This window comes from Anabas testudineus, chromosome 5, assembly GCF_900324465.2.
Source record: "Anabas testudineus chromosome 5, fAnaTes1.2, whole genome shotgun sequence".
Classification (NCBI taxonomy): domain Eukaryota; kingdom Metazoa; phylum Chordata; class Actinopteri; order Anabantiformes; family Anabantidae; genus Anabas; species Anabas testudineus.
Window position 1 is genome coordinate 13,347,095 of NC_046614.1, and position 27,708 is coordinate 13,374,802.

General features: G+C 44.8%; 3 protein-coding genes across 4 annotated transcripts; 1 reads left to right on the plus strand and 2 right to left on the minus strand.

Moving 5' to 3' along the window:
• The first annotated feature begins 99 nt into the window (after window positions 1-99).
• Window positions 100-5,533, plus strand: mfap2 (microfibril associated protein 2). The gene is made up of 9 exons (XM_026348359.1): window positions 100-203; window positions 1,837-1,898; window positions 2,817-2,864; window positions 3,234-3,260; window positions 3,380-3,442; window positions 3,559-3,600; window positions 3,686-3,773; window positions 4,557-4,630; window positions 4,724-5,533. Exons 2-9 carry the CDS (start codon window positions 1,868-1,870, stop codon window positions 4,825-4,827), a joined length of 477 nt encoding a protein of 158 aa, XP_026204144.1. The 5' UTR covers window positions 100-203; window positions 1,837-1,867; the 3' UTR covers window positions 4,828-5,533.
• On the minus strand, window positions 5,146-23,034 carry LOC113154229 (rootletin). Of its 2 annotated transcripts, none has more exons than XM_026348311.1 (37): window positions 22,883-23,034; window positions 20,341-20,467; window positions 20,102-20,244; window positions 18,928-19,119; window positions 18,759-18,842; window positions 18,584-18,675; window positions 18,316-18,481; window positions 18,136-18,242; window positions 17,816-18,043; window positions 17,631-17,721; window positions 17,466-17,552; window positions 17,182-17,391; window positions 16,774-16,973; window positions 16,498-16,680; window positions 16,106-16,250; window positions 15,878-16,024; window positions 14,902-15,132; window positions 14,432-14,625; window positions 14,225-14,352; window positions 13,913-14,082; window positions 13,651-13,830; window positions 13,297-13,431; window positions 13,052-13,195; window positions 12,649-12,887; window positions 12,408-12,567; window positions 12,093-12,260; window positions 11,584-12,007; window positions 11,339-11,502; window positions 11,117-11,237; window positions 10,828-10,991; window positions 10,139-10,354; window positions 9,738-9,962; window positions 9,508-9,657; window positions 9,220-9,420; window positions 8,678-8,809; window positions 6,851-7,024; window positions 5,146-6,506 (listed from the first exon to the last, which is right to left on the minus strand). In XM_026348311.1, the coding sequence occupies exons 3-37, from the start codon at window positions 20,234-20,236 to the stop codon at window positions 6,420-6,422; spliced, it is 5,874 nt and encodes a 1,957-aa protein (XP_026204096.1). In that variant the 5' UTR covers window positions 20,237-20,244; window positions 20,341-20,467; window positions 22,883-23,034; the 3' UTR covers window positions 5,146-6,419. The 2 variants fall into 2 exon arrangements, with proteins under 2 accessions (XP_026204096.1, XP_026204095.1); XM_026348310.1 differs by lacking the exon at window positions 22,883-23,034 and adding an exon at window positions 20,804-21,060.
• A 649-nt stretch (window positions 23,035-23,683) lies between these two features.
• On the minus strand, window positions 23,684-27,276 carry necap2 (NECAP endocytosis associated 2). The gene is made up of 8 exons (XM_026348349.1): window positions 27,110-27,276; window positions 26,019-26,119; window positions 25,666-25,770; window positions 25,454-25,535; window positions 25,264-25,372; window positions 25,003-25,147; window positions 24,820-24,904; window positions 23,684-24,699 (listed from the first exon to the last, which is right to left on the minus strand). The coding sequence occupies exons 1-8, from the start codon at window positions 27,202-27,204 to the stop codon at window positions 24,654-24,656; spliced, it is 768 nt and encodes a 255-aa protein (XP_026204134.1). The 5' UTR covers window positions 27,205-27,276; the 3' UTR covers window positions 23,684-24,653.
• Window positions 27,277-27,708: the final 432 nt, after the last annotated feature.

Here is a 27,708-nt window from a genome sequence, read left to right on the forward strand (position 1 = left end):
ATGTAACTGGATCTGGCGGATAGCGGGACTCGGCCGAGCCGCTGCAGGGACCTGGCTCCTGGCTCCTGGCTCTGGGGGCTGGGACTCGGACTGGGAGGAGACTACAGATGCGGAGGTGGTCCAATGTGGCGCTGCGAGCTCCTTCTCTACTCACAGGACCCATGAGAGGTGAGGAAAGTCGGAGCAAACTGAAGTGAACTTAGGTAAGACACAGAAATAAAGACATCATGTTGCAGTTCTGCACTTTTTGCATTAAGTGAATTATTAAGGATACAAGTTTTAGTTTTTGTTAAGTGCATTTGTAAAATCAGGTCGTTAAGATGTAAGATTTTAGACTCAACTTGAATTTTGAAGGAGATATGAGGAGATATGAGGTGACTGGGCGCAGATTGCATGTAACCTAGTTGATGTTTGAAGGTCATAAGAGCATCAGGCGTTTACCAGTCCACTCAGTGTAAACAGAATAATAGTGTTGAGCTGACATGTGGTGCTGTGTTTTCACTGGAGAGGAGGAGGAGGAGGTCCTGCACAGATTGCAGCAACTGAACTACAATAGAAAGAAGGTGCCAAGAGGGAAAAACCAAACAAATAAGAAACTGAGCTGCGTCCAGAGGGCCGGGGTCGATGAGGACACGGAGGGATCATTTTTGATTTGGTCATAGTTGCACTGAAACAAAGTGCTCACAGTAGATAGATGACAGCAGCGTAACCAAGTGTTGCTGTCCTCAGACCCTCTGTCTGTGTGTGTGTGTGTGTGTGTGTGTGTTTGTGTGTAGGTGGGGGAGAGATGGGGTCTCTAGCTGGGAAGGGAAGGACTCAGCAGGGAGAGGGGGGCTAATCGCTCCCAGATGTTTGCTGTGAAAACATATGGTTTCCGATAGCCACTGTGATGCACATGAAGAATGTGTGTTTGTGTGTGTGTGTGTGTGTGTGTGTGTGTGTGTGTGTGTGTGTTACTGGTACACAACATACACACTCACAGATCTGTTGATACTCGTGCAGAATTTGTGCAAACATCGCTTCTATCACATCTTGTGTGTCCAGTGTGGCTTCAAAAAAAAAAAAAAAAAAAACAATGTGCACAGAGAAAAGTCCAAAGTGTCCAAGTTCACAGCTTTATGTTGTGTGTATGAAGCGGCCTGCAGCTCTGCAGCGGAGGAGGAGCATTCATACTTTCCACAAAGTGGAAAAGTAGTTTAGTCAGTAGTGCACAGTCCTGAAGCTGAGGTACCGTAATGGGTTTTACTGTATGAGCCTGACCTTTACTGACAACTCATGTAAAACGACGACTTGCTCTACAGGCCGATGATGTTTTGTCAGTGTTCGTGAGTCTCTGTCCACATTTCACTTTGACTCGACCTGAGAGGCTCCGTTAGTCGGTGGAGTGAAGAAAAAAGAAAATGGGGGGGAAAGAGGAGGGGGAAGGGTTGGAGGAAATCACCAGTGAAGGCGAATGAAGGGAAATGAGGGATATGGAGACAGATGGAGGGAGGGAGGGATGGAGAAAACTCAGAGAGTGGGGTGGGGGCGAGGGGTCCTCTGTTCCTTTTCCTGGAATGCAGCCTCCAGTCTGTCTGCTGCCGCGAGGAAAAGTAGGAAAGCAGAGGGATTGTTCTTAGGAAGACAGACCGGCTGCATTCTTGCTGACAGTTTTCTCCCCTTTCTTTTTCTTGTTTTGGGGCCAGTGGAGGGCAGAGAGAGGAAGAGCAGTGGGGGGTGGCAGAGGTGATAGAGGGGCAGGGGCACATGGAGCAGGGAGTTCAGGAGACAAAAGCAATAACCAGCAGTAAGTAGTTTATTCCCCTCATGTTGGTGCTCTCCTCATCTCCCCCGCAGTGTTGAAGTCCGTCTACCTCCCAGGGTGAACATGAGAGTCCTCCTACTGCTCTGCATGCCAGGTGACTGCACCACACTCCTCCGTCCTTTGAAGCCCATGAAAACAGGGCCTCAAATCCTAGATAGTCATACATGCATTAGTAGTGTAACACAATAAAAACCATGTTTTCACTTACTATAGTTGAACAAAGTTAGATGAGCAGAAAGCTAGTCGTGCAAATGTATGTATGGTAAATATACAGCTGCAGCAAAGTTTGCTCATTAACACGCTGTAGATCCATGTTCATATGAAGTGTGTAAAAGCAAGGACTTGTGGTTTCAGGAAAGGTGTACTTAATGTTTTCAGGGATTATGTGACCTTCAGTCAGAGCTAGCTGGTTCCCTCTGTTTACAGTCTTTGTGTTAAGCTCAGGTAGCTAGATGATGGTGTGAGCGTTATAACAAACAGACATAAAAATGTTACCATCAACTCTGACAAAGGACAAATATCTAAGTTTAAGTCATTAGTATTATTCATTAGGATTTTAACATGCTTTGCCAGTGGTCTGGGAGCAGAGGGAAACAACCACATTGAATCACATCTTGATTCAAATCTGGCTCCGGTGCAACAAATGACGTCAGCTTTCTCCAGCTGCAGCCTGCAAACTTCAAACTGTGAAGAAAATAAAGAAAAGCTCTAATGTGCATTAACAAAAACTGTTCTAATGTGGTAGAAAATGATTGGACCTGCTCATAAAACTGGATGAGAAACGGTCTTTATCTATATCTTTCTCTATACTATACTCTGAGATGTCACTACGACAGGGACAGACGGTGCTGCATATAACCATAAATAAACCAAGTGGTCGCCTCTATTTGGACTGTTAGTGACAGGCGTTTTAACTCCATCATGAGGACAAAGTGGCTCAAAACAAAGGTTTCCTCTGCTGCATTTCACTCATCAGCTCCTCTTCTTGATTATTTGTCTACCATGTCAACAGTTCTGCTGCTTGCCCAGGCCCAGTACCAGGAACCGTTTCCTTTTTTGGGTGAGTAGATTAACCGAATATTGGCCTGGCTCGTACCAGTTATCGGTTTATATCAGAGGTTTCCACATGTGGTCCTGATTTCTCATTGTCCTCTCGTGTGTCACTTCGCCTCTGGGAGTTCCCTCCTCTCCTCGGATACTTGTTTACCACCCGCATAGCAACTGTCACAGTGTAAACAGCGCTCTGACCACTTTGCATGTTCTTTGTAAACATCTTGCATATGAAGTCATGGATTTCACCCTCACAAGCTGCTTATTTTCTTCGGCTTTTGCCTGCAGGTGGTTCATTTTATGTGGCACAGTTCTTTGTGTGTTTGGTTGATACAGACTGTGTGAGACATTTTTCTGTTCTGTTCTTTTGGCTTCACAGAGGATTATGGGCCGGATTATTTTCCAGGTAAATCATTTTTAATTTGTAGAGCGTTTCGTTGATGTTCTTGAAGTTATGCTTATGTTTAAACATCATTGTATTTCACAAGAAGGTGACTCCTCTGCTTTTGTAATTTTATTTTTTAGAGAGTCCTGGAACCTACGAGCAGCAGGTTCAGCTCCAGCCTGTGGTCCGTCCAGAAAAATCTGGTATATCTGCTGAACTCTCTGAACAGAGTCACGTTTCCCTCGTGTCATGGTGTTTAGATGAGGTTTGTTTCATGTCAACAACATATTTGTAATTCTGTTTTCCATGTGGATATCAGAGTCCGATTTGGAGACGGAGCCGACGGAGCCTGGCCCTCTTGGTAAGAGAAGCTCCAGAGATCAGGAGAGATAATCGGTTGTTTACTCTGACTGGAGAAGTTATTTTTCTGTGTGTTTCATTTCCAGACTGCAGAGAGGAGCAGTATCCCTGCACCAGACTTTACTCCGTTCACAAGCCATGCAAACAGTGCCTCAACAGCCTCTGCTTCTACAGGTATGCAGGACCTGAAACTACTTTTAAAATGAACAGTTCACTCCCATAGTACCACCCAGTCATTCGGAAATTTGTAGGACAAAGAAAAACAAAGCAGTTAGATTCTCACTATACTTCACACTACTTCTAATCCAAGTGTGAGAGTGCACAGAGAGTCCAGTGTTATTTAGTTCGTTGGTCGAACTTCCTCATGAACAATGCAGTAGTTCTGGTCAGTTCTAGGACAAATAGCAAATAAGAACGTCAGTGTGTTTATGTGGCTACAAAACACATTGTTGCGCTACAATAGAGGTTTTCATTTAGTAAATAAAGTAGTTTAGGAAGAGGCCAACTTGGGTGTTTTTGCAAAAGACATTGGAACAGGGGTAAACCCTACAATCGCTGGGGACTATTTTCAGCTGAGCATTAACACAGATTTGATGGTGGTAGTGAGTATTTACAGCAGCAGGATGGTGTTTATAGTATCGACCCAAAATAAACCACAATGGTAATGAAGCAGTGTTGTGGCTCACTGATGTGTTTTTAATAGTTTTTGGACCCTGGAGCTTCATGGCACAGAGGATTGAGTTAAATCAGGCTTTGAACATGTTAGAAAGTTGAATTTATTGTTGCTTTTAATCCTTTTTATAGCAGTTGTTGACAATAAGAAAATCATCAGAACTCTCTTTTAAATATTTCACCGAAATGACTGATGTGAAGATGACGTGTGTTTGGGTTTTGGAGTGAACTGCTCCTTTAACATCACTGGCACCGCTTCATTTGTGACCATGTGTTTTCATTCAGTTTGCGACGGGTGTACGTCATCAACAAGGAGGTTTGTGTGAGGACCGTGTGCGCACACGAAGAGCTGCTCAGAGGTGGGTTCAGTGGACTCTGTGTTCATGTGTCTCTGGGTGTTTGTATGTGGGGACTTATCATTTCATCTGGGACTCCTCTCCGTCTGTGTTTAGCGGACCTGTGTCGTGATCAGTTCTCCCGCTGTGGCGTGGCAGCGCTGAGTGGACAGTGTACATCACTAGGAGGAAGCTGTGGGAAGAGCTGTGGTGGCTGCTGATTGAGTCAGGACAATACCTGCCCACATACTGCCGCTTCCCAACATCTGGTCCACATCCCCTGACGTCGTTTCTCCCTTTCCCCGTGTCTTCTCCTCACTTTTCCTCCCAAATCCCTCTGTACAACTCCTAACTCTTGCATTTTTGTTCTCTTTCTCTTTACCTTTATTCTTCCACATGTATGTCTGCTCAGTAGATCCTGTGTGTATGGATAAATATACTCCAAAGAACAATGATGATTGTATAAACCACTGGTGCTATAAAATCATCACACTGGTGCTATAAAATGTAACTTTTAGAGATGCACATAAAACTATGTCTTTTTTTTTTTTTTTGCATATTGTTTCATATTAATCTCAAGCTTTGTGTTTGTTGATATGTTACTGTACTTGTATTGAAAAGCAGTCACTGTCACGATGATCAAATCATCAAGGTGGCCACTGTGCACTGACATCAAACCAAATTAATCAATCTCCAGCCGACAGGAGCCTCATCAGTGAAGACCATGAGATGTGTGAACAGACAGGTGGTGAGTGACCTCAGCTTTTTGTACTACTGCCACCTGGACCTGGGCTTAGCAACCAAGCAGCAAGCTTATGTAAACATACTCCAGTGACAACAAGTGCTCTCATTTAACAAAATGTACTACTGCTTTGTAAAACTGTCACTATAAAGACTGAGACAGAATAAACTTTTTTTTTTTTACCACAGCTGTTCAGTGTGTCATTTATCAATGCAACATGATCTGAGGCTGAGATAATAACGATAAATGTCTTAGAAAAAACATGACTTATGGTGCAGACAGTAAGTTTATTCTCCTGAAAACATGTGGCTTCCATGTTCTCAGTCCATACAAGTCGTATTGCTGTTATTATTCATCATCCTGTCAGTAAAGTAAAATCTATATACAACTAATAAAACTAGTGATTAACTTAAAAACAGTACTATCATACTGCAGCAGTCAAATGGTCCCTTTTTTAGTTATAAAATTGTGTCTATTCACATAATTACTAAAGTCTGTGTCTGTTTCTGAGAGAAAACACAGTGCAGCTCCTTCATCATGCTCATTTCGTTTGTTTCCTGGCACTCACACACAATGAAGCCCTTTCTTCCCTCATTTTCTGTCCTAAACTGTTAATGTAAATGTGGAGGAACCAAGGCCAAGCTGCTAAACTTGGCAGATGTTTTCATTCCTAGCGCTACATCCAGATTCGAACGAGAATCCTGTGGTGACTTGGGTTTTGTCTGGAATAAGAGCAGGAAGTTTGGGAAGATCTCAAGCAAAGATCAAGTACAGATGGTTGCCAGTAATCTGCAGGGTGCTGGTATTTTCGGCACAGCTGCTGCTGAATGACATCACCCCTATCCCTCACCTGTTGTGTGCTAAGTACTGTGCAAAATATCAATGATGCATCGCCAAAGCGACAGTAGTGTTCATTTCAGCGACAAATCATGTTTTTAAAAAGTAGTGTGTGAGTGTGAACACTTTTAAGAATATGTGTGTGGGTAAATATTGCTTCCAGACGTTCATGACAAGTGGATTTTCCCTGGATTAGAAGGTGGTCTGCTGGTGCCTGTGGGTTGAAGCTGCGTCTCAGTTTCCCGTCGACAGTAAAGACGATGGGAGAGAAGGTTGACGTCGTTTCATCTCCTGCTGCAGCTGCTCCTTCAGCGTGGACACCTACAGCAAGAGCAGCGATTGAGACAACTACACTTTAAACATATAATGGATCACATGGTTACAAGGTTCCTCTTTAGGTGCTTATGAACCTCCTGATGACTTCTTTAATTAGGTTGTAGCAAAACACTATGAACACACAATGCACTGCTAAACCAGTGTATATTTGTTACAGTGAGTTTTATTCAATGTATTTGTTGCTCTAAGGTACCAAACTGCTTATGAAGGTGCTAAACTAAAATTTGTGTTGTGAAACTCGCTGTGACTCTTTCTCTTCTCATACCGGTTTGTTCTGTAGTGAATGAAAAGTGTCAGCGATTTAACGACGATGTTAACATGATGTCTACCTGCTCCTCCAGGCCTTTGACTCTGTGTCGGTGAGCTCGCTCCCTGGTACCCAGAGTTCGCTCGATATCCCTGAGGCTGGTCCTCAGTCTCTCCGCCTCCCGCTGGACCTCGTCTCGCTGCCTCACCAAACTCTCGCACAGGCCGTGCGACTGCTCCATCTCAGCCAGCTGAGTCTACCCAAGAAACACACCCAGGTAGAAAAGACCAACGTGAACACAAAGAAAAGAGATCAGAGTCCTGTCACATGGGTGAGATTTTGAATGAAACTCAGTTCTTCATAACAAACAGGATCAGTTAACCATGCAGAAACCAAGCTGTAGGTTTTGTGGTGGCCCAGAGGAAAACCATAATCAGGGTTTCTGGAGATGCACCGAACATAAGCCTTTATAGAACAAGGTAAACGAGACACTGGTGTGAAGCTGATCCTCATATTGTTGAGGAGAAACACTCATCTGTCTTTGGAGAGCTTTAGGAATTTTTGGTAAAAGTGGATCATATTCATGACACAAGATGCTGAACAAATAACTTCTGTCTGTTTGAATTACTGGAAAGTAGAAGTTATTTGTTTTCTGCAGCAGTATTTGTTCTGTACAAAAATCAAAGTAATTGTAAAATATAAAAAAATAAAAAAGGGAAAAACTAATACAGTCAAATCCTACATTAGAATCTACACAAAAAACTTTAGTGGAACTATTTAGACAAGAATAAAAATCCTAAACCAAATGTTTTTGTGACACAGCTAACACCTGTGACTTTTATTGGTCTGGAGAAGGTCGTCTGACAAATGGAGAGGAAACTCATTCAACACCTCTTCAGTCAGTGGTTTTAACTCAGACACACCCTGGTTCTCTCTAAAATTGGTGGCATAGTTTAGTTCAAAATTAAAATATTTGCACTGCAGAAAAATGCAAATTACAAAATAGATTGAGGTTATATAATAATTATGCCGTTCGGGGTTTGGGAACTGTTCTAGTTGAACAGTTATGCAGCCTGGGATTTTTTTTTTTACTAAATAAGGAGAAACAGTGGTCTGAGATGTAAAGCCAGCGTGAAATACAACACTTTAATGTCTATTTCTCCACCGTAGCTTTATATATTTCATTCTTTATGTAGATTTTTGTGTTATAACAGCAACTACAGTGAAGGAGTAAAAAGAATGTGTGGTGCAGAAATAAATAGTAAGAGCACATCAACTTTTCTCTGCTGATTCGTTGATTTAACAAGAAGCAGATGTATCCAGAGCTGAACAAACCTGGTTATTTGTGAGTTACTCTGACCTCACTTGACACCTCCACAATCTCCTAAACTAAAAAAAAAAAATTTCATACACAACGTCTAACCTAACTGACCTGTGAGATATTTCTTAGCTTTATTAAACTGGTCTCCTTCTGCAACATTAACTAGACAAACACGTACAGTTCATCTCATTAAACCACTTTCTGGTGCAATAAAATCTCTCAATACTTGAGTGGGTGAGGACACAGAGTCTCTCACAGTGTAAACACACTAACTAAACAACTAACTGACGCTAACTGGTGGCTGTGAGGGTTAATAACATGTGAAAGGAAAATAATTTATACACCACAAAAACATGTGAAGCCCAAACTGTGGAATTCATTTGTCATTTTAAAGACAACTTTTTGTTTATTATTGAAGTACAACTGTTCAGTTCACTCGCTCTGAACGTGCTCTCACCTCCAACAGGGGTTTGACTCAACAGCTGATAAAAGTCAGACTGCTACGAGTCAGCAGCACTTTATTTACAGAGGATGTGTTCTTTTTTATTATATACAACATGTATGAATATACGGTGTGTTGAAACCCACCTGCAGCATTAGAATCTGTTGCTGTGCTTCCTGCAGCTCCTGTTCAGTGGTGTTTAGAGAGCGATCCAAGCGGCTTTTCTCTGCAGACAGCCGCATGCTGCCTTCTTCGCTCTTCAGCTTCTGACGTTCAACCTAACAACAGGTCACAGAGTGAAATCTGTTAAAAAAAAAGCCTAAGTGTATCATGTATTAGTGCCATCAAAATGCCCCAAAACAGGATTCAGTTTGGGGAGGAGTCAGCCACACTCAGAAGATGAAAGGTAATTGTCACCTTCACCCAACAGCTTACATTTGTTTATGACTATTTACAGCTCTGTTGTAAACCAACATCCTGTGACATGTGTATCACAAGTTTTATGTTTCACCATAAAATGTTATTCATGTTATTTATTCAGGTCACTTTGCTTATGACATGTTTTTACAGATATAGGTCAAACTGGTGTTTTCAAAGAAATTTAAACTTTACATCTTCTTCACATCTTTATAACTTTTCAAAATCTCATTTAAAATCGCTAAAGCCTCTTTGTAAAGACAGTGCTGACCTTATCCAGCGTGTTCCTCAGAGCATTCTTGTCTTTTTCCAGCCTCACAGCCTGTCTCTCAGCATCTTTCTTCTCAGTCTCCAGCATGGCGACCGCTCGCTGCAGCCCACGCAGCCGCTCCTCTACGGCGGCCTTCTCGGTGTGAGCTGACTGAGCGCCGCGCTGAGCCTCCAGCAGAGCAGCCGAGCGCTGACGCAGAGCCTGACAAAGGGGAGGCACAGATCACAGATCAGCACATCAGATCCCCTGCAGACTTTAATGGGGGCACATAGTTGAGATGATCTTCACCTCTTGAGTGTTGCTGAGCTCGGCCTCCAGCGCCTCTCGTCTCAGCTCACTCTGGTTCAGCTCACTCTGCAGACTCTGCACGCGCTCAGTGAGGGTGGCCATGTTTCTCTTCACTTCAGCTAATGACGCCCGGGCTTCATCCATTCGTTCCTTAGTTACAGAACGATCATATCAAAGTTAACTTTCCGACCACCTTGTTAAAAAACTTGGTTTTCTACCATCACACTCACCTGTTGAAGCCTTTTGTCCTGCTCAGCGACTGTCAGGGTCTTCTGGAGAGCAGCCAGACGACTCTGCGTGCTGCTGTGAGCGGCCGCCACCTCCTGGAGGCTCTGGTTTAGGGAAGCGCTCTTCTCCTTGAGTAAAGATTCACCTTCCTGAGCTGTGAGCAGAGCCTGACTCAGCCTCTCCACCTCCCTCTGGAGCAGAGACACACGGGCTTCTCCTTCTGCCACCTGCAGTTTATGCAAATCAAATTAATGTGCAATTCAATAAACGAATACATTTTAATAAAAACATATTGTTTTCTTCACTGTAATAAGGGCGATTCCTGATTTTCTTGTTAAAGGTCGCTCATGGACAAACTTAATCACTCAGAGACCCAAAAAGACTCAGAATGACCCTATTGGACCTGTTTGAGTAGGGAGTCATGGCGCTCTTGGGAGGCCTGGCTCTCAGCCTCCCGGTCTCCCAGACTCAGTTTAAGTCTCTGCAGCTCCCCCTCCACACTGCGCCTCCCCAGCTCCACCCTGGTGGCCCGGGCTTCAGCTGCCTCCAGTGCCTCCCGCAGACGCTTCCTCTCTGCTTCCAGACGCATCTCAGCAGCACGTTGCTTATTTAACTGATCCTGCAGAGATGGAGGGAGGACAGGGATGATTTCTAAGACCAGCTGGTGAACATTTAGAGGACAGTTGTATAATGTGGCTCTACGTCTGTTGTATAATGAAGACCTGAGTTTTAGTCCCAGATTAAACAGAGTCAGTCCATAAAAAGTTGTCTGTGTGCTCTAAGCTGCTTTTCACACACTGTGTCCCTGCTCCTCCTGTTGTGCAGAAGGTGATTTATTTTGAAAGGTGCTGGCAGAATAAAACACACATATGGAGAGCCAACATGAGGCCCAACAAAAGGTGTAATATTGGGAGTCTCTGGCATCTGTTGTTGTTCCATTCCCTGACAGCTTTCACTTCTAGATATTGCTCCACTGTTGAGAGTTGCCATATGGTGGCCCTGGCAGATCAGTGTCCACTGCTGGGTGAGTCACAATATATGAATACATGGTGTTTACATACACACACACACAGAGCACCAACGTGTGTGTACCTGTGTGCGTTTCTTATCCGTCTCACAGGCCTGCAGCGCTCGCTCTAAATCCTTCACCCTGTCCGAAAGCGCTCTCCTCTCTCTTTCTCCTCTCCTCGCTGTCTCCTCCTGCTGCTGCAGTAAAATCTGAGTGGTGGTCAGACGCTCGTCCAGACCACGTCTCCCTAAAAGTCACATACAAACAAAAGACCATGTTCAGTGGCTGCAGTGGGGTTTTTTTAAGTTGTGTTTCAGATTCATGTGCTGTTACTGTTTTTCGTTTCAAGCTATGTGAGAAAAACATTTTAACCTTCTTGGTATTCCTGTAAGTTGTTCTGTAGCTGAATGAGACGACTCTGGGTGGAGGCTCTTTCCTGCGTCAGCTCCTCCAGCTCCCGCTGCACGGCCCCCAGCTGGCATCGGGCATCATCCTTCCAAATCAACAATACATGAAGATTTAAACCACCCAAACACAAATGATCCCTGGTCTATTGTTGAATATTGTATTCTTTATGGCTTGCAGCTCTTTTACCCGCTCTCTCTGTGCGTCACGCAACTCCTGGAGAAAGTCTCTGAGACCACTTCGCAGTGTGTCAGAGTCCAGTTCTGGCTGAGGGAGGGGCAGCGGTGTATCCCCTCTGTCAGGAGACACAGTCCCGGAGCCTAACGTTTTGTCAGGGGTGCTTACTCGAAAGTCTGTATCAATAAAATATAGAGAGTTGAAATTATATTTCATATTCTTTATGTTGTAGGAAACTCTGTATGTTACACTTTTACCTTTAGGAGGGGACAGCGAGGAGCGGAGTGGAGAGGTGCTTTGGTGGCGTGACATAGATCCAGGGGATGCTGAGCTCCCCCCTGGACTCCTGCCCCTGCCTCCTCTGCCTCCCACTCCGATGCCCAGCGTTCGCGTCAGTGCAGACTGGAGGCTGCTCAGACGAAACTCCAGATCCTTCCTTCCAGCCTCGGCACGGGCCAGCTCTGTCTCTGTGGCGGCCAGTCGGCCCTGAGCCTCGCTCAGCTGCAGGCTGTACTGCGCGGCAGAGTCCTGAGCTGCCTGAGCACGAAGCGACAGGTTCTTGGCTTCGTCCTGCAGTTTCTTCTCGCAGCCATGTGCCTCTTGTAGCTGAGCAGTCAGTTCTCTCTCACAGCCACGCCAGCCTGACTCAGACTCCAGCAGACGCTTCTGAATCAAGGAAAGCTACAACGGAAATTACAAGAATAAAAACCATGATGCAGCAAATAGACGCAGCCTGTAAATCTCTTTCACCCTCATCCATCATCACCTCTTTTTTGAGGGAGTCTCGAACTGTTTCGGCTTCAGATAGCTTCTGCTTGAGGGTGAAAATGTCTTTGCCTCTCTCCTCCTCTCTTTGCTCCTCCAGCGACAGGCGAGTCTGCAGCTCTGCCACCTCCTTCCCCTTCTGCTCCTTCTCTACATCCAGAACTTTGAGCTGGAGCCAAGAAAAGCACAAGATGACAGCTCCGTCACTCCAACAAGGAAAACCTCAAAACTTTACTGCTGACTTTAAACCCAGCTGTGAAGCATGTGATCCCGAGCTTCTGTCTTGGTGTGGACGACAGGTGGCGGCATGTCTCACCTGTCTGCGGAGCTCCTGGAGTTCTCGACGAGCTTCGAGTCGTGACCTTTCAACTTCTCTCAGGCAGCTCCGCAGCTCTGTCACCTCCTTCTGAGCAGCTGATAGAGTCTCTTTCAGCACAGCCAGCTGCTGTTCCTTCTCCTCGCACTGACGTTTCACACTGACAAATATAATTTAATGTAAGCTTAATGTATTACCATCTCTGTGAGCGAGTGTGTTTCGCATGCAGCTAGTTGTTTACCTGATTCTCTTGGTTTCTGCATTTTGTAGAGATTCTCTTAACTGGGTGTTTGATTGGCTGAGAGTGTCTCTCTCCTTGGTGGCGTCTCCGAGGTTGCGTCGCAGCTCTGTGCCTTCTCTTCTGTAGTTTTCAGCTGTGTCCTGAGTTTGGTTGAGACGGCGCTCGAGGTCCAGCATGTCCCGTCTCAGCTGGTCTCTGCTCTCCTCGTTCGCAGCGAGAGAGGCTCTGCACTGCTCCAGCTGGGGAGAGGGAGTCAAGAATTACAAAACATGTTTTCAAGTTGTTTTTTTTTATTATCGAAATGAGAAAATTTGAGTTCCTGGTAGGAAGCCTCTGTTTGCTTTCTAACTTTTCCATGCGTAACGTTCAAGTTCTCTCTGGTAAACGATGTGTCAAAGTCTACCTCTTTGAAAGCAGCATCGGCTCGTGACTGAAGGTCAGTGCAAGTCTCTCGTAGACTGTGGAGTTCACGTTCATGAACAGATGCTGCATCCTCCAGCCGAGAGCGAAGTTCCAGCAGCTCGGCCGTGAGAGCCCTGACTCTGATCTGAAGGAACCAGAGCAGAGAGGCAGTTCAGCAGATCTTGAGTTGGATACGACTGCAGACAGTTGAGCAACAACATAAGAGACACTGAGACAGAAAGTCACCTGCTCCTGCTCTTTGTAATGAGCTGCTTCTCTGGACATCTTCTCAGCCTCCAGGGCTGCAGCTGACAGCTCAGCCTGCAGACTGGAGACCCTGTCAGACAAAACTGTTTTCTCTGTCTCCTTCAGAGAAAGGGCCTGGAAGGAGAGAACAATCTTATTAAGAGATGGAAAAACAAAACACGTACAGATGGTCCAGAATAATTTCAGATAGTTTTAATACTGTACCTAAAGAAATATCATGATAGAGTCACTCCTACAGTATGGTTACAACCATTATCATTTAATTATCTTTAACTGTGCCCCTGAGGACTGATGCTAATTGATTATAAAAACAGTCCTGGTCCCACATCAGACCTGCTGTTTCTCAGTCTCAGCCTGCAGCAGACTCTGATCTCGGTCGTGCTGGAGACTCCTCAGTTCATCCTGCAGCTCCTCTCTTTCGTTCTGTGATGTGTGGAGCTGATCCTCCATCTCCTGTCTGAGCTTGTTCAGAGTGGTCTCGTGCTCCATCAGCAGGCTGTGCCGCACAACTTCCTGTGAAGCAAAGCAGCCAAGAGCACATACATGGATTAGAGAGTCCTCTGCGTGAACCACCTTATTGCAGAAGTAAACTGACCTTTTCTGAGATGAGTCTCTCCACCTCCTCCTGATGTTCGGCAATGGCCTTGCGTAAGGCCTGCTGGGCCTCCAGCTGTGCAGCATTTAGAGTCTGAGTCAGAGCCTGTTTCTCCCTCTCCGCCTGAGCCAACGCATGCTCCCCATCAGCGCGCACACGCCTCAGTTCAGCTGAAAATCCCAACCAGGAAAATGAAGCAGAGGGAAGCACAAACATCCTGTCACATCAAAACTATCGCTCTCATTTTAACATATCTATGTCATGGTCGTCTACCTATCTACCTCTTCTAAATGCTATCTCCTCCTCACTCACCTGCAGCAGTTTCACAGCGGACTCGAAGGTTTTGATTCTCTGTCTCCAGCTGCTCTCTGCGAGACTCTGCCTGAACAAGCTGCTGCTGCACCTCGAACAGACTGGTCTCCAGTGACTCCCGCTCTGACCTGAAGAGTTGAGAACTCAGGTCACACACAGGCGCGTGTGAAAACCTTTGTGTCATTGACAAACACCACCGACACTCACCTGAAAGCAGCCAGTTCCTCTGACAGCATTGTGTTCTCTCTCTCAGACGCCGTCAGCTGGACCACCAGAGCTGCTTTGTCTCTGGCCAGTTCTCCCCGACTGCGGCCAGCCTCCTCTAAGGCCACCTCATTCCTTTGACCCTCTCCTTTGGCAAGACTTAACTCTGATGCCAGAGAGGTCACCTCACCACAAAGCTGTCAACAAAGGCCAAACAGATAACACAGTGAGTCATAAACATGTAAAATGTGTAAAGCAAAGAGTAAAACTTCATCGTATAGAGAAATTGGTGTAAGCGCCTATGTTACTGACAGTTTCCTTTATTGTTTTAGTCAAATAAATATCAATAAAACATACATGTGGATGCGTAAGGAGTGTCTCTAAATGCGGTTACATCAACTACAGCTTTTGTCTATGTGTTTTCAGGCTGGACTTAACCTTTAAATGATGATGTAATATAATCCATCATGTACCTGGGTGACTTTCTCCTGCAGCTTAAGTCTCTCAGCCCTGAGACTTTGGAGCTCTGCCTCCATCCCCACCCGGCTTAACTCGGCGTCCTGCAGTGAGCGGTGCAGAGTGATGCGGGCAGAGTCCAGCTCCAGCCTGTCCTGCTCCAACCGCACCAGCTCATCTCTGATGGTCAGCTTCTCCTTCTCCGCCTCTCGTTTCTGAGCCTGCAGCTGGGCCTTTTCTTCTTCCAGCTAAGAGACAGAAGGTAAGAGGGACTCAGGCAGGAAGCTGAGATGTTCAAACACCCTGAGATGCTGCCTTTCAGTCAGAGATGGCATCTTAATGTACCACATAATGTCCACCAAACTTGGAACAGTCTTGGCTATTTCACATGAGAAATTTCAGTATTTATTTTCCCGTCCTTCCTTTGATCACCAACTTCAGGCAGGCTGGGAAAATGATAACACCATGTTTTCATATGCTCCTATCAGAGTTTTATCAATGTATAAATCTCAGTCTGAGGACAGTTTGATGATATTTCCAGCAGCATCGATCAAATGTAATTAAACCACAGCCACACAGACCTAATCATTTTTTTCCTGAATTTAAACTTGACTCTGACCTCTGTTATTTAGTGATTCATTTTTTAGAGAAATATTTAAACTTACAGCTTTGATAAGGGCTTCACATGTCCAAACATGAACTGGAGCTTTCTGTCACTCGACAAACTGAGTCTGAACCCTCTTCTTTTTCACACAACCAAATTTTTCATGTTTGTAGTCAGTTCAAACACGCTCAATGCCTTCGAGTGGAGGCTTTGTAGAAATGTCATTATTATGTTATTTCATAACATCTACACAGACACATATAAGACAATGAGAGTGTGTGACACAGACAGACAAGGTTAAGACAAGTTTTAGACTCAAATTACATGGTTGGACACGTCATGTGAGCTTATTCATTTCAGGCACACTGAATCCTTTAAACCCCTTTTACCTGGAGGATGTAAGTGTTAAGGTCGGCTTTATCCTGAGCCAAGCCCTCATTCATGTTTCCCATTTTGGCCAGAGAGTCTCTGAGGGCTGCATCCTCAGACTGCAGCTTGTTAAGCAGCAGAGAGAGCTCTGCATTACTGCTTTCAGCCTGCGTGGACAGTAAGGGTTGTAAGAAAACTCAATTTAAATAAATAATGAGTAAACATCAACTGTACTGGCTGTTTCTTACTCGAGTGAGCGCCTCTGAGAGTTGGGCTTTCTCTCGCTCCAGCAGCTGCCTCTCAACCTCCCCCTGCTGGTGAGTCTCCTTCACTGCCGACAACTCGCCGCGCTGAGCAGAGGCCCGACTCTCGCTCTGGTCCAGCTGCTTCTGTCTGTAGCACAACAACACACACACAGATTGTTGCACAGTTCAGCGTTACCAGTGAGGTTACACAGACATTGGACAAATTAACTGTCAGGACAGGTCTTCTATGGAGTATTGAGTGGCACGAAGGGTTTGTAAGCTAATACAGTTCTTCGAATGGCTCCCTGTGAGCTTATGTCCTGTGTGTTAGACTAGACCCTGTGGATTAGCGTACACATCGCATTCACTTAGTCACTCTCAATTGGCCTACTTACATCCTCTGAGTCTCTGCCTTTGCCCGGTCTCTCTCCTGAACAGCGGCCTCTTTCTCCTCCCTCTCATGATCTCGCTCTCGATGCATGGACGCCACAGTCAGTTGCAGTTTCTCACAGTCCATCTGCAGGAGCTGGTTGCTGCTCTGTGCTGCTTGTAAAGTCTTCTCCAAGCTCACCTTCTCACTACAAAGTTCGTGAACAGTGTATCGCAGAGTTATAGCTACGTATCCTACATTCAAGGATTAGAGATAAAAAGTGATGTAAGTGTCTGTAAACCTGGCCAGCGTGTCTCTCTCCTGTTTCAGACGGTCCTTTTCCCTCTGTGTGGTCTCCCTTTCCCTCTGAGCAGCGTCCCTCTCTCTCCGCAGGGCTTGGTTCTGTTGTTCTGCATCTCTTTTAGCCGACTCTGATTCTGCAAGCTGCTTTTTAAACTGCTGTAATGACGACTGAGCAGAGAGCAGACGGCTCCGAATATCCTGCAAAATACACAGGCAACAAGACACTGAAGAAAATTACATCTGATATGCATAAAGTCATAGCAAAAATAATGGTTTGTGGTGTGTCCCCTGTAGTTTAGGGGTTGAATCCTGGATAAAGCAAAATTATGTCCTGGAGCAATTCTTGGACGCAGTATGATGCGTGTGTGCTGTCCTCTATCATGTTGAGTTAAAATGGACATGTCACCTGCAGCTGGAGCATCTTGCTCGTGACTGCAGAGCGGAGAGCAGACAGCACCGCCTCTGGAAGCAGAGTCAGTGAAGAGGGTCGCGAGGGGGAGGATGGCCTTCGAGGAGAGGAGGAGCGGTGAGGGGAAGAGCTCATCAAGGCCAGCAGCGGAGCTCCAGAGTTGTCCTGATCTGCTTCTGATGACGACTCTCCATCTGACAAAACCATCTATGAAGGAGAATCAAAATGAAAAACTCAATCGAATCGATGGGAAACCGCGTGTTGATGTGTGTCGATTTTACCTGTGCAATGTCCCGTAGAGTGTCTAACAGCGTTTCATTGTGGGCTCTCATCATCTGCGTGTCACTCTCATCATTACCGCTCTGCTCCTGCAGGAAAACCAAAGAACCTCAGACACCTGGAGGAGGAAGATTAATGCAAATGTGCCTTTATGACCGCTCTCTCACCTCAAGCTTCCTCGTCAATGTGGCTATTTCTCTTTCTCGCTCTTCAATTAGGCCCTTTAGTCTTTCCCCCTCTCTTGCTGTATCCGAAAATCTGAAGGTGGACACAATAACAGTCATTAAAAGTCTTATCTTACAGTACCTCATCCAACAATAACCCCGTAAGGCTGCTGAACACAGTCAGTGACCTGACACTGAGCTCGCTTCTCTCTGCATCCGTTCTGGTCTGAAAGTTCATCATCTCTGCCACTTGTTCTCTCAGCTGCTGCTCCAGCTGAACCCTCAGCGCTTTCTCTCGCTCCAGAGTCAAAGCTGCTCCTCCCTCTCGACTGTGCAGCGTGGCAGACAGACCTGCGCAGGACACCTGAGCGGAGTGGGACACGCGAGCCAGCTCATTGCGCATCTCCGACAGGTCCCTGAGATTTGACAAGAGACCAGAAACAAAATGTAAATGTGCCCAATTTCCAAAACGCAAACAAGGTGGCGTTGACAAAATGCTGATCTTGACCTTTCAGTGGTGCTCTTCAGTTCACAAACATGCCTCCTGAACCCAACCACTTGGCGCCACAGCATCAGCAGGCGACTGTGCTCGCTGCTGAAGTAACTGTGGAACGACTGAAATGAAGGATAGAGTGAAAATAAGAAGTAACTTCACATTTTCACCAGTTTTACAGCGTCGTTCTCCCACCTCTTCTTCTCTCCGCCACTCAGACTCCTTTTGCTCCAGCTCCTCTCTGGCCTTCGTCCAGTCAACGGTGAGCCTGCGGATGTCCCGACTGAGAGCCTCATTTGCCAAACCGGCCTGCTCCAGCTGCTCCCTCAGCATGGCGTTCACCGCAGACAAACTGCTGCTCCTAAAAACCAAAACAAAAATAAATCATGCTGACAGATCTAATCAGAAAACATGTGATATATTCTCAGAGGACAAATGTTACATCTCTCGTGCAATCAGTCACCTCTGTTGTTCTTCCTCCAGACGGATTAAAGCGTCCTCCAGGTTGCTGCTTGATTCGTCCTGATGGCGACCATTTGATGCTTCACTGTGACCCTAAATAAGAAAATGTTAAAGTTTATGGTGGTGTGGATAAAAGATGGTTTACTTTGTGTTAGAAATATATAAACATCACTTACACTCAGCCTGTGTTTCTCCAGCTCTGAGGATTTGTCCTGCAGCGTCTGCTCCAGATCCCCACACCTCTTCTTGTACTGAAGAACCTGAAGCAGCAGCAAAATATTATGGTCGATCATGTCTCGAGAACATCTCAAGCATCTCAGTAAAGACAGGACACAACAAACATACCTTCGCCTGTAACTTCTGCACCAGCTGCGCCTGTCTCTGCTGACCCTCCTGGTAGGCGGTGAGTTTGCGCTTATACGCTGCTTGTTCTTCATCCAGCCGTCTGCGTAAATCCACGTTCTGCTGAGCCAGGCTGCGTGACTCCGGTGAATCGTGGTTCACGTCGCCTGTCTCAAAACGTAAGGCCTGCTCCAGCTGTGTGTTTGATTAAAGGGAACAGGCGGGGACTCAAACTCAAACACTGTGAATGTAGTCGTGTATTTACATGTTACTTCATACTTTATTCATAGCTCATTTTTGATCTTCTAGGTTGACTTTACTCTAGTTGGTTACTTTAAGTCTTAGAAGGCCCTGACTCAGTTTATAATATTCTATAAAGCTGGTAGCTGAACTGTTACAGCACATGCCAGATAACCATAGTGTCCCTGGTTTAGGGGACTGGGGACCTTAGTTGCATGCCATTCCCCTCTCTTGTATATGTATATGGTGGTGCTTTTATTGGTCCCTATATACAGGGAAAAAGGGAAAGTTTACCAAGTTGTGAGTTTGGGTGTGGACCTGTGTTGCTTGTAATCTAACACTATCGTGTTTTCAGACTCATCCTTTGTGCTCCTGTCCTGATTGCACCAGTAGCATTGTATTCAAAAGCTAACTGAGTTTCAGCATCCCAGTGTGCCGACCAAATCCTTCCTCCCTTTGTGGTTTATATTCGGTTCGATTCGGACAGTCTACCTCTTGTTGCTGAACCCCCACCTGCAGGCTTCATTTTCTAATGTTCAACCCAAAATGAGATGGGGCCCACACCCACCATCACGACACCTCCTCTCCTCTGAAGCCCCTGTTTACAGTCGCCCTGGGTGACAGGCACCATAGCAACAGTACACTTGAGCTCATTCCAGCCCCCATCACCTGGGAGACCAGAAAATCTCAGACAAAGGCAAGAAAATGGTCAAATGGGACAAAAGGGAAAATAGCCCCAAAATAGTCCCTCTAGGTCCATTTACAGTAACCTGGGGGTCTGAAATCTTGCTTTTTATACAAAGATTGTTTTTTTATACACAGATGATCAGTTGCATTTAGAAACCACGGCACTAGTCTCTTTGAATAATCCAACAACAACTGGTTCCTATTTTATTTAGTTCCTCTCTGCCCGGCTCACCTTCGCTGTTTGTCTTACCCTCTCACTAATTGCACCGTACTTGATGGCGAGCTCATCTCGGTCAGCTCTGCTGTGGGCCAGCAAGTCCTCCAGCCTGGCCAGTTCCCCCTGCAGCACTCGGTTCTCCTCCTGGAGGGACATGACGGAGGACATGGCTCCTGCTGCTCAGAGAAAACAATGAGCGAGAACAACCATTAGACCATGAAAGAGTAAAAACACTAACTTGACATGACGTACAGCCGACTGTTTCAACTCACCGTTATCGTTGAGGTTCTTTGTGACAATCTCTCGAACTCGTGCTGGTAGACATGTAGGGGGAGCATCAGGTGAAGCACCCTGCACCGTCAACCTCTTCTCCTCAGACAAAACACTCTCCTCCAGCCTCTGGACAGTGGTCACACATAATCACCCTTTCAGCTTGTGACATTTACAGAAAAGTATAATGGTTGACGTCAGAAAGTATGAAGTATAACTCAATATGCAGGCAATGACGACAAAGAACAAGTAACTGAAAGGTGACGATGTGTGAAGAGATGCCAAAGGACCAGCAGGTGTCCTGCAGTCACACCAGAGAGAACTGCTGCGTAATGAAACTATACCACTGTCCACTAAAGCAAACACGCACACACACACGATGTAAACAGCTTAAATCGTCCCATCGCAGACATCAGAGGACGATCATCGGGGATGGGGGATGGAGGAAGGTCCGGTGCACCTCACCTGTATCACAGACTCCAGCTTGTTGGAGTCCGCGTCGGAGTTTTCCGCGGCGCTCATCACGGTGGCTGCAGGAACTGGATTAACTCCGATTAAAAAAGAAAATCCAACACAAATAACCACGTCTTCACAAGTTCAGGGACCGCGTTTTGTTTCCCACAGAAGCGACAGAAGAAAAGTTCCCAGCCTGTGTGAGGTTGTGTGTTGCAGTGAGCGTCCTGTCGCCTCCTCCTCCGGCGCAGCCGCGCACAGATTTAGGACAGCAGCAGGATTAGTAGGTTTTAAGACGCACAGCCCTCCACCACCTCCACACCACCTCCACCTCCACCTCCACTACTACTACTGTCACTGTCCAGCCTGTTTCTTTTTTCTCTTTCTGGTGAATTAAAGGGGACATCTGTTGGGGGGGGGGGGGTCATCTATTGAATCGATTTTGAACATTGAATTTAGAGCAGGGGAGAAAAGGTTTTAAGAAAAGTTATGTAAACACATTTTAAGGACTGCCAGTTTCTGTTGCTCCACCTGCAGGTTGGTGCAGGGCAAAAGGTGAACACTGGTTGGTTATAAGTTGATTACATGTAAATGTGTGTAAGAATCCACTTCACACCTGATGGTGACTCAGTGTTTCTCTCTATGACCTCAAAACTAGAGTTGCCCCAAAGCCACTTTCGATTAATGGAGCAGACAGGGGTCTGGGGCCCTGCTGCAGTTGCTCATAATCCAGATTTTGTGCTGAGCGTCTAGTCTGTGTAAGTATGGGTGATGGTGAGCAATCACACAGACTACTGTTTTAACTTAACTGTTTATTTTACCCCCGTTCTCATTTTATTCATCTTTAGATTTTTTTTTTCTTTCCAGCTCTCTGTCATTAATAAAATAGTCTGGGCCTTGAATTTAGCATGTCTTGACAACATATGACAAATCACACCTGTAGGAGCCATTAATTAATTAAAGTTAAGTTATAAGATAGTTGGAATTATTATTATTAATTAGACGTGGATGTAGTGTTCATAGTTGCACATAAAGCTGAACTGTTTACAGATTTTTATTGAGGCTCTGAATGATTTATTCCTGGTTGGTGTTGTAACTTTATTTATTTTAGTATTTTTTTAAAGGCGTCTGTGGACTTACTGTAAAACTACAGCACAAGCAGGAAACACCACATTATCTTGTCACTGTGACCTCCAGTCCAGCCTCAACACACTCACATCTGTACGTCTACACTTACTGACATCATGGATTCCTTCGCCCTTAAACTTAGCAACTGCACTTAACAGCTGGTTATATTTTCCCGAAGCCAAACTCTTATTCTGACCTCAGCCAGGAAACTAAACTTTAACCCAGACATCAAGCAGCTGTCAAATTATCCTGAAACAATAACTAAACCCACTCATGTATAGTGACTTAGAACATTTTAACCACGAACGTGTAATTTCAACTGAGTTACACAGTAATAAACAAACACAGCACATTCCTATGGTGAAGAACAGAGTATTTATAACAATAAAGTGCTGTCCTATTGTTTGTTCTCCATTTTTGACCTACATTTTCTGTCAATTGTCCATGGGATGTTGACATGTGTGGCGCCCCCTGCTGGTCTCTCAGCAGATGACTGGCTGTGATTTCAGTGAAGTGAGTCTTGGACCTGTTGCTCTTTCATCTCCACAGACAAACTAGACCTGACCACAGCCCAAACTGTCCACCTGCCACAAACCAGACTTCTCTTTTCACTACCGGTGACTCAGTCATGAATTCACTTCTAAATAAAAAGCTTCATGTCAAACTCATCGACTGCTTCCTCTCAGTAAAGGGAACTGCAGACGTCCTCCTTTATCCCGACACACACAGACAGGGCCCAAGTTTTCAAAAGTCTGGAGGAACTGGAGGAGGAGAAAGAGCAGGAGGGAGGAAGTGGACATCAAGCCGCGCAGCATCCACCCAGCGACACGGATACAGACGCGCTGCTATAGAAACTACAGCCTGATCAGAAACAGCTCCTCACACCCACGTCGTGTGGCTTTTTCCTGCAACAACTCTCACAGTGAACACTTCCACTTCCTCCTGTCTAACCCATAATCTCACCTCGGGTGATCGCTATCGTCCCTCCGTGTCCTCCGAGCGGACCGTACTGGTCCACCCCGTCCTCTTGGAAATATGTCTCAGCTGCCGCCTTGTCCAGAAAGCTTCTCCACGCTTTTTCCGGGGAGGGACTTCCAGTTCACTGCAGCCTGCAGCCTGCGAGCTGCACCACGGGATGTGATCTGTGCATGATGCTCCGTTATCATCACGTCATATCATCACACGCATGTCTAGCGTTTTATTTACACGCGCAGATTCTCAAATACCGCATGATGTGGAGCGCTTCACCTTTAACACGGCTTTTTAGTCAATTAGAAATGTTTCAGCAAACATTTTCATTACTGTAATAATGTCAAAGATCTGCATTTGAAGACTGCAGTTAATCTTAAGCTTTCGATTATTCAGTCGTTATTTCTACAGGAGCGATTAAAACACAGTGCAGACTTTATAAAGCAACACTTCTAACTCCTTAACTAGTTATAAAAATAAATAAAATGTTGTATTAGCCTCTATTACTATTTTAACACCTCCTTTCTGGTGCAAAGTGGAAAAGATTCAGTAGGAAACTGTCAAATCTTTGGGACATTACAATCAACTTCAGGGCAGAGTTTGCTGGAGTAAGTACAGTTTTGTGTACTACTGTGTGTACTGTGTATTACTGTCTCTGATTGTGTTGCTGTTCTCTTTGTATTGTAAACACTGAGTTAAAAGGGCTGGAACAAATACCATAATGAAAGAAAATGTCACGTACCAAGGAGAATCCTCTTTCACAGGCAGAGCGGGTCACAGCAATCACAACAAGGGCCAACGAAATATATAGTTTATTTACAAGAAGACAAAGGTTTATATTTTGTACATTTTAGATCTTTTTTTTTTCCAGAAAGGCACTTAATCAAACAGTCAAAGCTAATTATCGACATAATCAAGGAAATGTCTATTTGGTAAAAGGCACATTTTAAAAAGAGGCAAAGACATATGAAGGGTGAACACAAATACCCACATGAACAGACCAACAAAACAAACTTTGAATGACAAACTGGCAATCATCACTCCCCCCCAACACAACAAATTCTTGGGTTTTCTAATGAAAGGAACTTTAAAGTAAAACTAGTCCTCAAATATCAATGTAGCTTTGACAGATTTCCTAAAACAAAAACTAGAAAGATAGGAAAAACTAAAACATACGTGCTGGAAAACAGCTCAACACAACATGGACAAAAAAAAAAAAAAAAAAAAAAAACATTAGGATGATTGATGTCGATGTCATGAGATGATGCTGTGACAGGAGCAGGAAAATTTATGGATGATGTAAAGACAAGGAACAGAGACACAATCACATCTGGTTGTGGACAGATTAGCAGTCAAAGGACTAAAAACTACAACTAGAATAAAGGAACATTTGATTTTGAGGCAGTGAATCAATTTGTTTTCACCTGGTTAGTGTAAGAAAATCTTTCCCTTCAACCCTCAATATCAAAGAGAGCAGAGACTCCAATAATGATGTTTAGTGGTTACCTGACGACTACAATCAGAGACAGATCCTACTGCATAGCAGAGATTGTGTGAAAACAAACAACAACACGTACATTTCACTGTTTGATCCTCCAGAGTGTGTTGGTCAGCGGGCTGTAGTTTATGTGATCTGACTCTTTACAGAGCAAGTGCGGTGAATCACCCAGTCAAGTTATATTAACAGTTCCCCACTTTCAGCTTTTTTTATTTTTCCTGTCTGTGGAATGTGTGGATCCTGAGTGTGCGCATGTTTTCTCACAACTCAACTAAACTGGACCCATCCTGACTTGACAGCGTCTTTGCCGGAGCTGTGGTGGAGAGAAGGTGCAGGATGACCGGGATGACGGCGTGAGGAGCGACTCAAAAACAATCAAAACTAACACAAATATGGCAGATGGACAAGATGGATTACTGCACAGAAAACTTACTTGGACCCTGCAGATGTGAAATCCCCCCACACGTCAGAGCTGGGCTGGGCTGCAGGGACGGCGGAGCTGAAGTCTAAAAGGGGCGCTGCATGGGGAGAAAAACAATTATGGAAGGAATGAATGATGTTAACATGATGTGACGATGTTATAAAAACTGTTTTGATACAAAAGCAGTGTGATCACCAGTGTTAGTGTGAACAGCTGGGACCGTTTGTTGTCCTCCAGGAGGAGGTATGACACCTCCAGCCTTTGCTCCTGGAGGAGGTGGGAGCAGACCGCCACCCATCGGCCGCAGTTTGGCACCAGCTGCATCCTTCTTCTTGATGTTCTGTAGTAGAAAGACGTGAATGTCATCTAAATGGTTCCTCTTTTCTTGATAAAATGTTATTATACTCTGATTACTGGTATCACTTCACATGTGTAATGTTAGTACCACATGCTCACCCCAATGTTGATCTTGATCGTCTGTCCCTCTTTGAAGCTCAGGTCCAGTTTAGGTGCTGTGCTCTGACAAGCTTCCATTTTTGCAAGCTCACCTTCTTGCTTCACCCATCTTTAGAGAATGAATTTGGAAGTGTGATAAGTTTTCCTAAATTAATTTTGGATCAAGTTAAACCATGAAAGAGTGACTTACTTAAAATGGTCTTGTAAAGCAACATTAAAGTCAAATGAGTCTCCGCGATCAGCGAACCCCAGGCCGATAAAGGCATGACGTCCTTTAAGGAAGCAGGTGTAAAGAGAAAAACAAGTTTAAGCACTTCCTGTCTTCTGCCTCACACCTTTCAGCAGAAAGAAAATCAAGAAGCTAAAGAAACAACACAGTACTTTTTGATGAAAGTGACTTACCGTTTCCATCCTCTATCCGGATCACAAAATACCTGCTCGAGTCTGTGACGGCTTCAACGGCTGAACCTGGATACTGTTCGACTGGAGCTTGTGCAAACAGCTCCCCTGCATAGAGCAAATTTACACCAAATGGTTGCTTAAGGTTGTTTTCTACAATGTAAATAATCAAGGAAAATAGTGAGTACTGGCTGTCACACAGTTCAAGTCTCCATTATTTAGCCAAACATGTGGCAGAAACATGGTAATGGTCTTCTTCATATTGTTTGTTCCCTCATACTGATTCAAATTCACACTGATACACACAAGTGGAAAACACAACCTCACGTAAAGTTGAAAGATGTCATTCTGTTTACCCGTGTTTCTGTCCTCCAGCTTGATGTAGGCCATCTTGCCTTTAGCGGTGATTTTCATCCTGCCGCTCCATGCTGGTTCATCCAGCTTCCAGTCAGCAGCACTAGAAAAACAGGAAACACACATGTGAGTTTTAAAGTGGTTTGTGTAATCCTCTTACACAGAAACTACCACCTCAATCACTGATTTCATGCAGGCAGCTTTACAGCCTTCACAGGAAGAGGAAGTGAAATTAGACATTTTTAGGACTGAAATGGAAACGGAGCTGGTTCTGTGTCCTGAGATGAGCTCAGTATTCAGTATTAAAACAAAAACCTAGTCCTAAGAAGTTTGATTCAAAGGCAGAAGACAAATTAAAGCCACACATTTAGAAAACATAACTAAAGTGTCTAGGTTGTGGACCTTGGGAATAGTGTTTGTGTCCCCACCACACAAACCTTAGCTTTAACACAGTACAATGAGGAGTGGATTCAGCTAATCAGGCATTTCTATGGCACCGTCAGGTTGAGTTAACATTAGTTAATATTATAACTTTTTCCTATAATTGTTTAGGCAAATAAAACACAAACTACATACTAGAACTATAACAAACAAACTACTTTACTGACTCTTCGCCGACGTAGCAATAACCGCTAGCGTCAACTCTGAACCTACGCATCCATTTTCGGACAGATAAAGGTTCCTCTGTTAATAAAAGGCCAAACTTAAAGTTATCAGCATTATGCCCCCTGTGATGTTTTTCACAACTAGAACTGTTTTATTACAATAAAAACTGGCGGAAGCTGCGGGTAAAGAAACGCGTGTGGACATTTATCGAGATGACAGCCTCCGATTTCCGTGATCACATTACAGCAGTCAATTTGTTCAAGAAGGCAGAAATAGCGTCTTTATCGCATAAAACCGTCAGGCTGTGTAACAGTTATATCCCTGTTATCTGGAGATAAACGTGTTGTAGTTACTGGCTGTGAGTCGTCGATTAAACTTCACAAACGTGCATCTTAACAGGGTCCGTCCGATAATGGACGCAGTGCCGTACAGCTAGCTTAGCTGACTCGACAGTTAGAAACGTTGGCTGACGCTGACGCGGTCTCACCGGTATCCGCGGTTCGACGCCCGCGGCGGGATCCGGTAAACGTGGACCTCCGGTTTCACACACAGCATCGACTCATAACTGTTGTCTTCTGCCATTTTGTAAAGTTTCACTAACTAGAAAACAACTTCCGACTTTCAATGGGCACCACGGCGGGGCTGAGCGGCGGTGCTCGATTCAAACAGCGCCGCGTCCGGCCAGGAGTGTCACCCAGCCGGGCGGGGTTTAGCTCGCAGGGAGAGCGGAGGGAGAGGTGACCCCTGACCCCCAGGGTCACTCATTTAGTCCCATCTGATTCATCATAGATAAATATAGATAGATAACTATACAGCGTTTCTATATAATGAAAAACTTTATGTATTCTGATATAATAATAAATAAAAAACACTTTTCACTCCAAATAATCTCAGACAATTAGAAAGAAAAATAATGAATCCACTGTAGGGACAATCTTCCTGATTACAACTGTTACATCTGTGCCTAATTCATTTTCATTTTGATTCATTCAACAGTGTTAATAATCAGTGAACCGCAACACTGCAAGAGAACTATAGTATTTAGAATTAAAATAAAAGACCGACCACCACGTTTTTTCTCTCTTT

Bases quoted from the DNA above. Each gene is read 5' to 3' on its own strand.
- necap2 (XM_026348349.1), bottom strand. From the start codon at position 27,204: ATGGCAGAAGACAACAGTTATGAGTCGATGCTGTGTGTGAAACCGGAG. The intron at 26,120-27,109 runs GTGAGACCGCGT...CTGTTTTTCTAG, and splicing joins GCGTCGAACCGCGGATACCG to TGCTGCTGACTGGAAGCTGG. The intron at 25,536-25,665 runs GTAAGTCACTTT...GCTTCCTTAAAG, and splicing joins CCGGATAGAGGATGGAAACG to GACGTCATGCCTTTATCGGC.
- LOC113154229 (XM_026348310.1), bottom strand. From the start codon at position 20,860: ATGAGCGCCGCGGAAAACTCCGACGCGGACTCCAACAAGCTGGAGTCT. The intron at 11,503-11,583 runs GTAAAAGTGTAA...TTATTGATACAG, and splicing joins CTCGCTGTCCCCTCCTAAAG to ACTTTCGAGTAAGCACCCCT. The intron at 10,992-11,116 runs GTTAAAATGTTT...TGTGACTTTTAG, and splicing joins CTTACAGGAATACCAAGAAG to GGAGACGTGGTCTGGACGAG.
- mfap2 (XM_026348359.1), top strand. From the start codon at position 1,868: ATGAGAGTCCTCCTACTGCTCTGCATGCCAG. The intron at 3,601-3,685 runs GTAAGAGAAGCT...TTTCATTTCCAG, and splicing joins GACGGAGCCTGGCCCTCTTG to ACTGCAGAGAGGAGCAGTAT. The intron at 3,774-4,556 runs GTATGCAGGACC...GTTTTCATTCAG, and splicing joins AACAGCCTCTGCTTCTACAG to TTTGCGACGGGTGTACGTCA.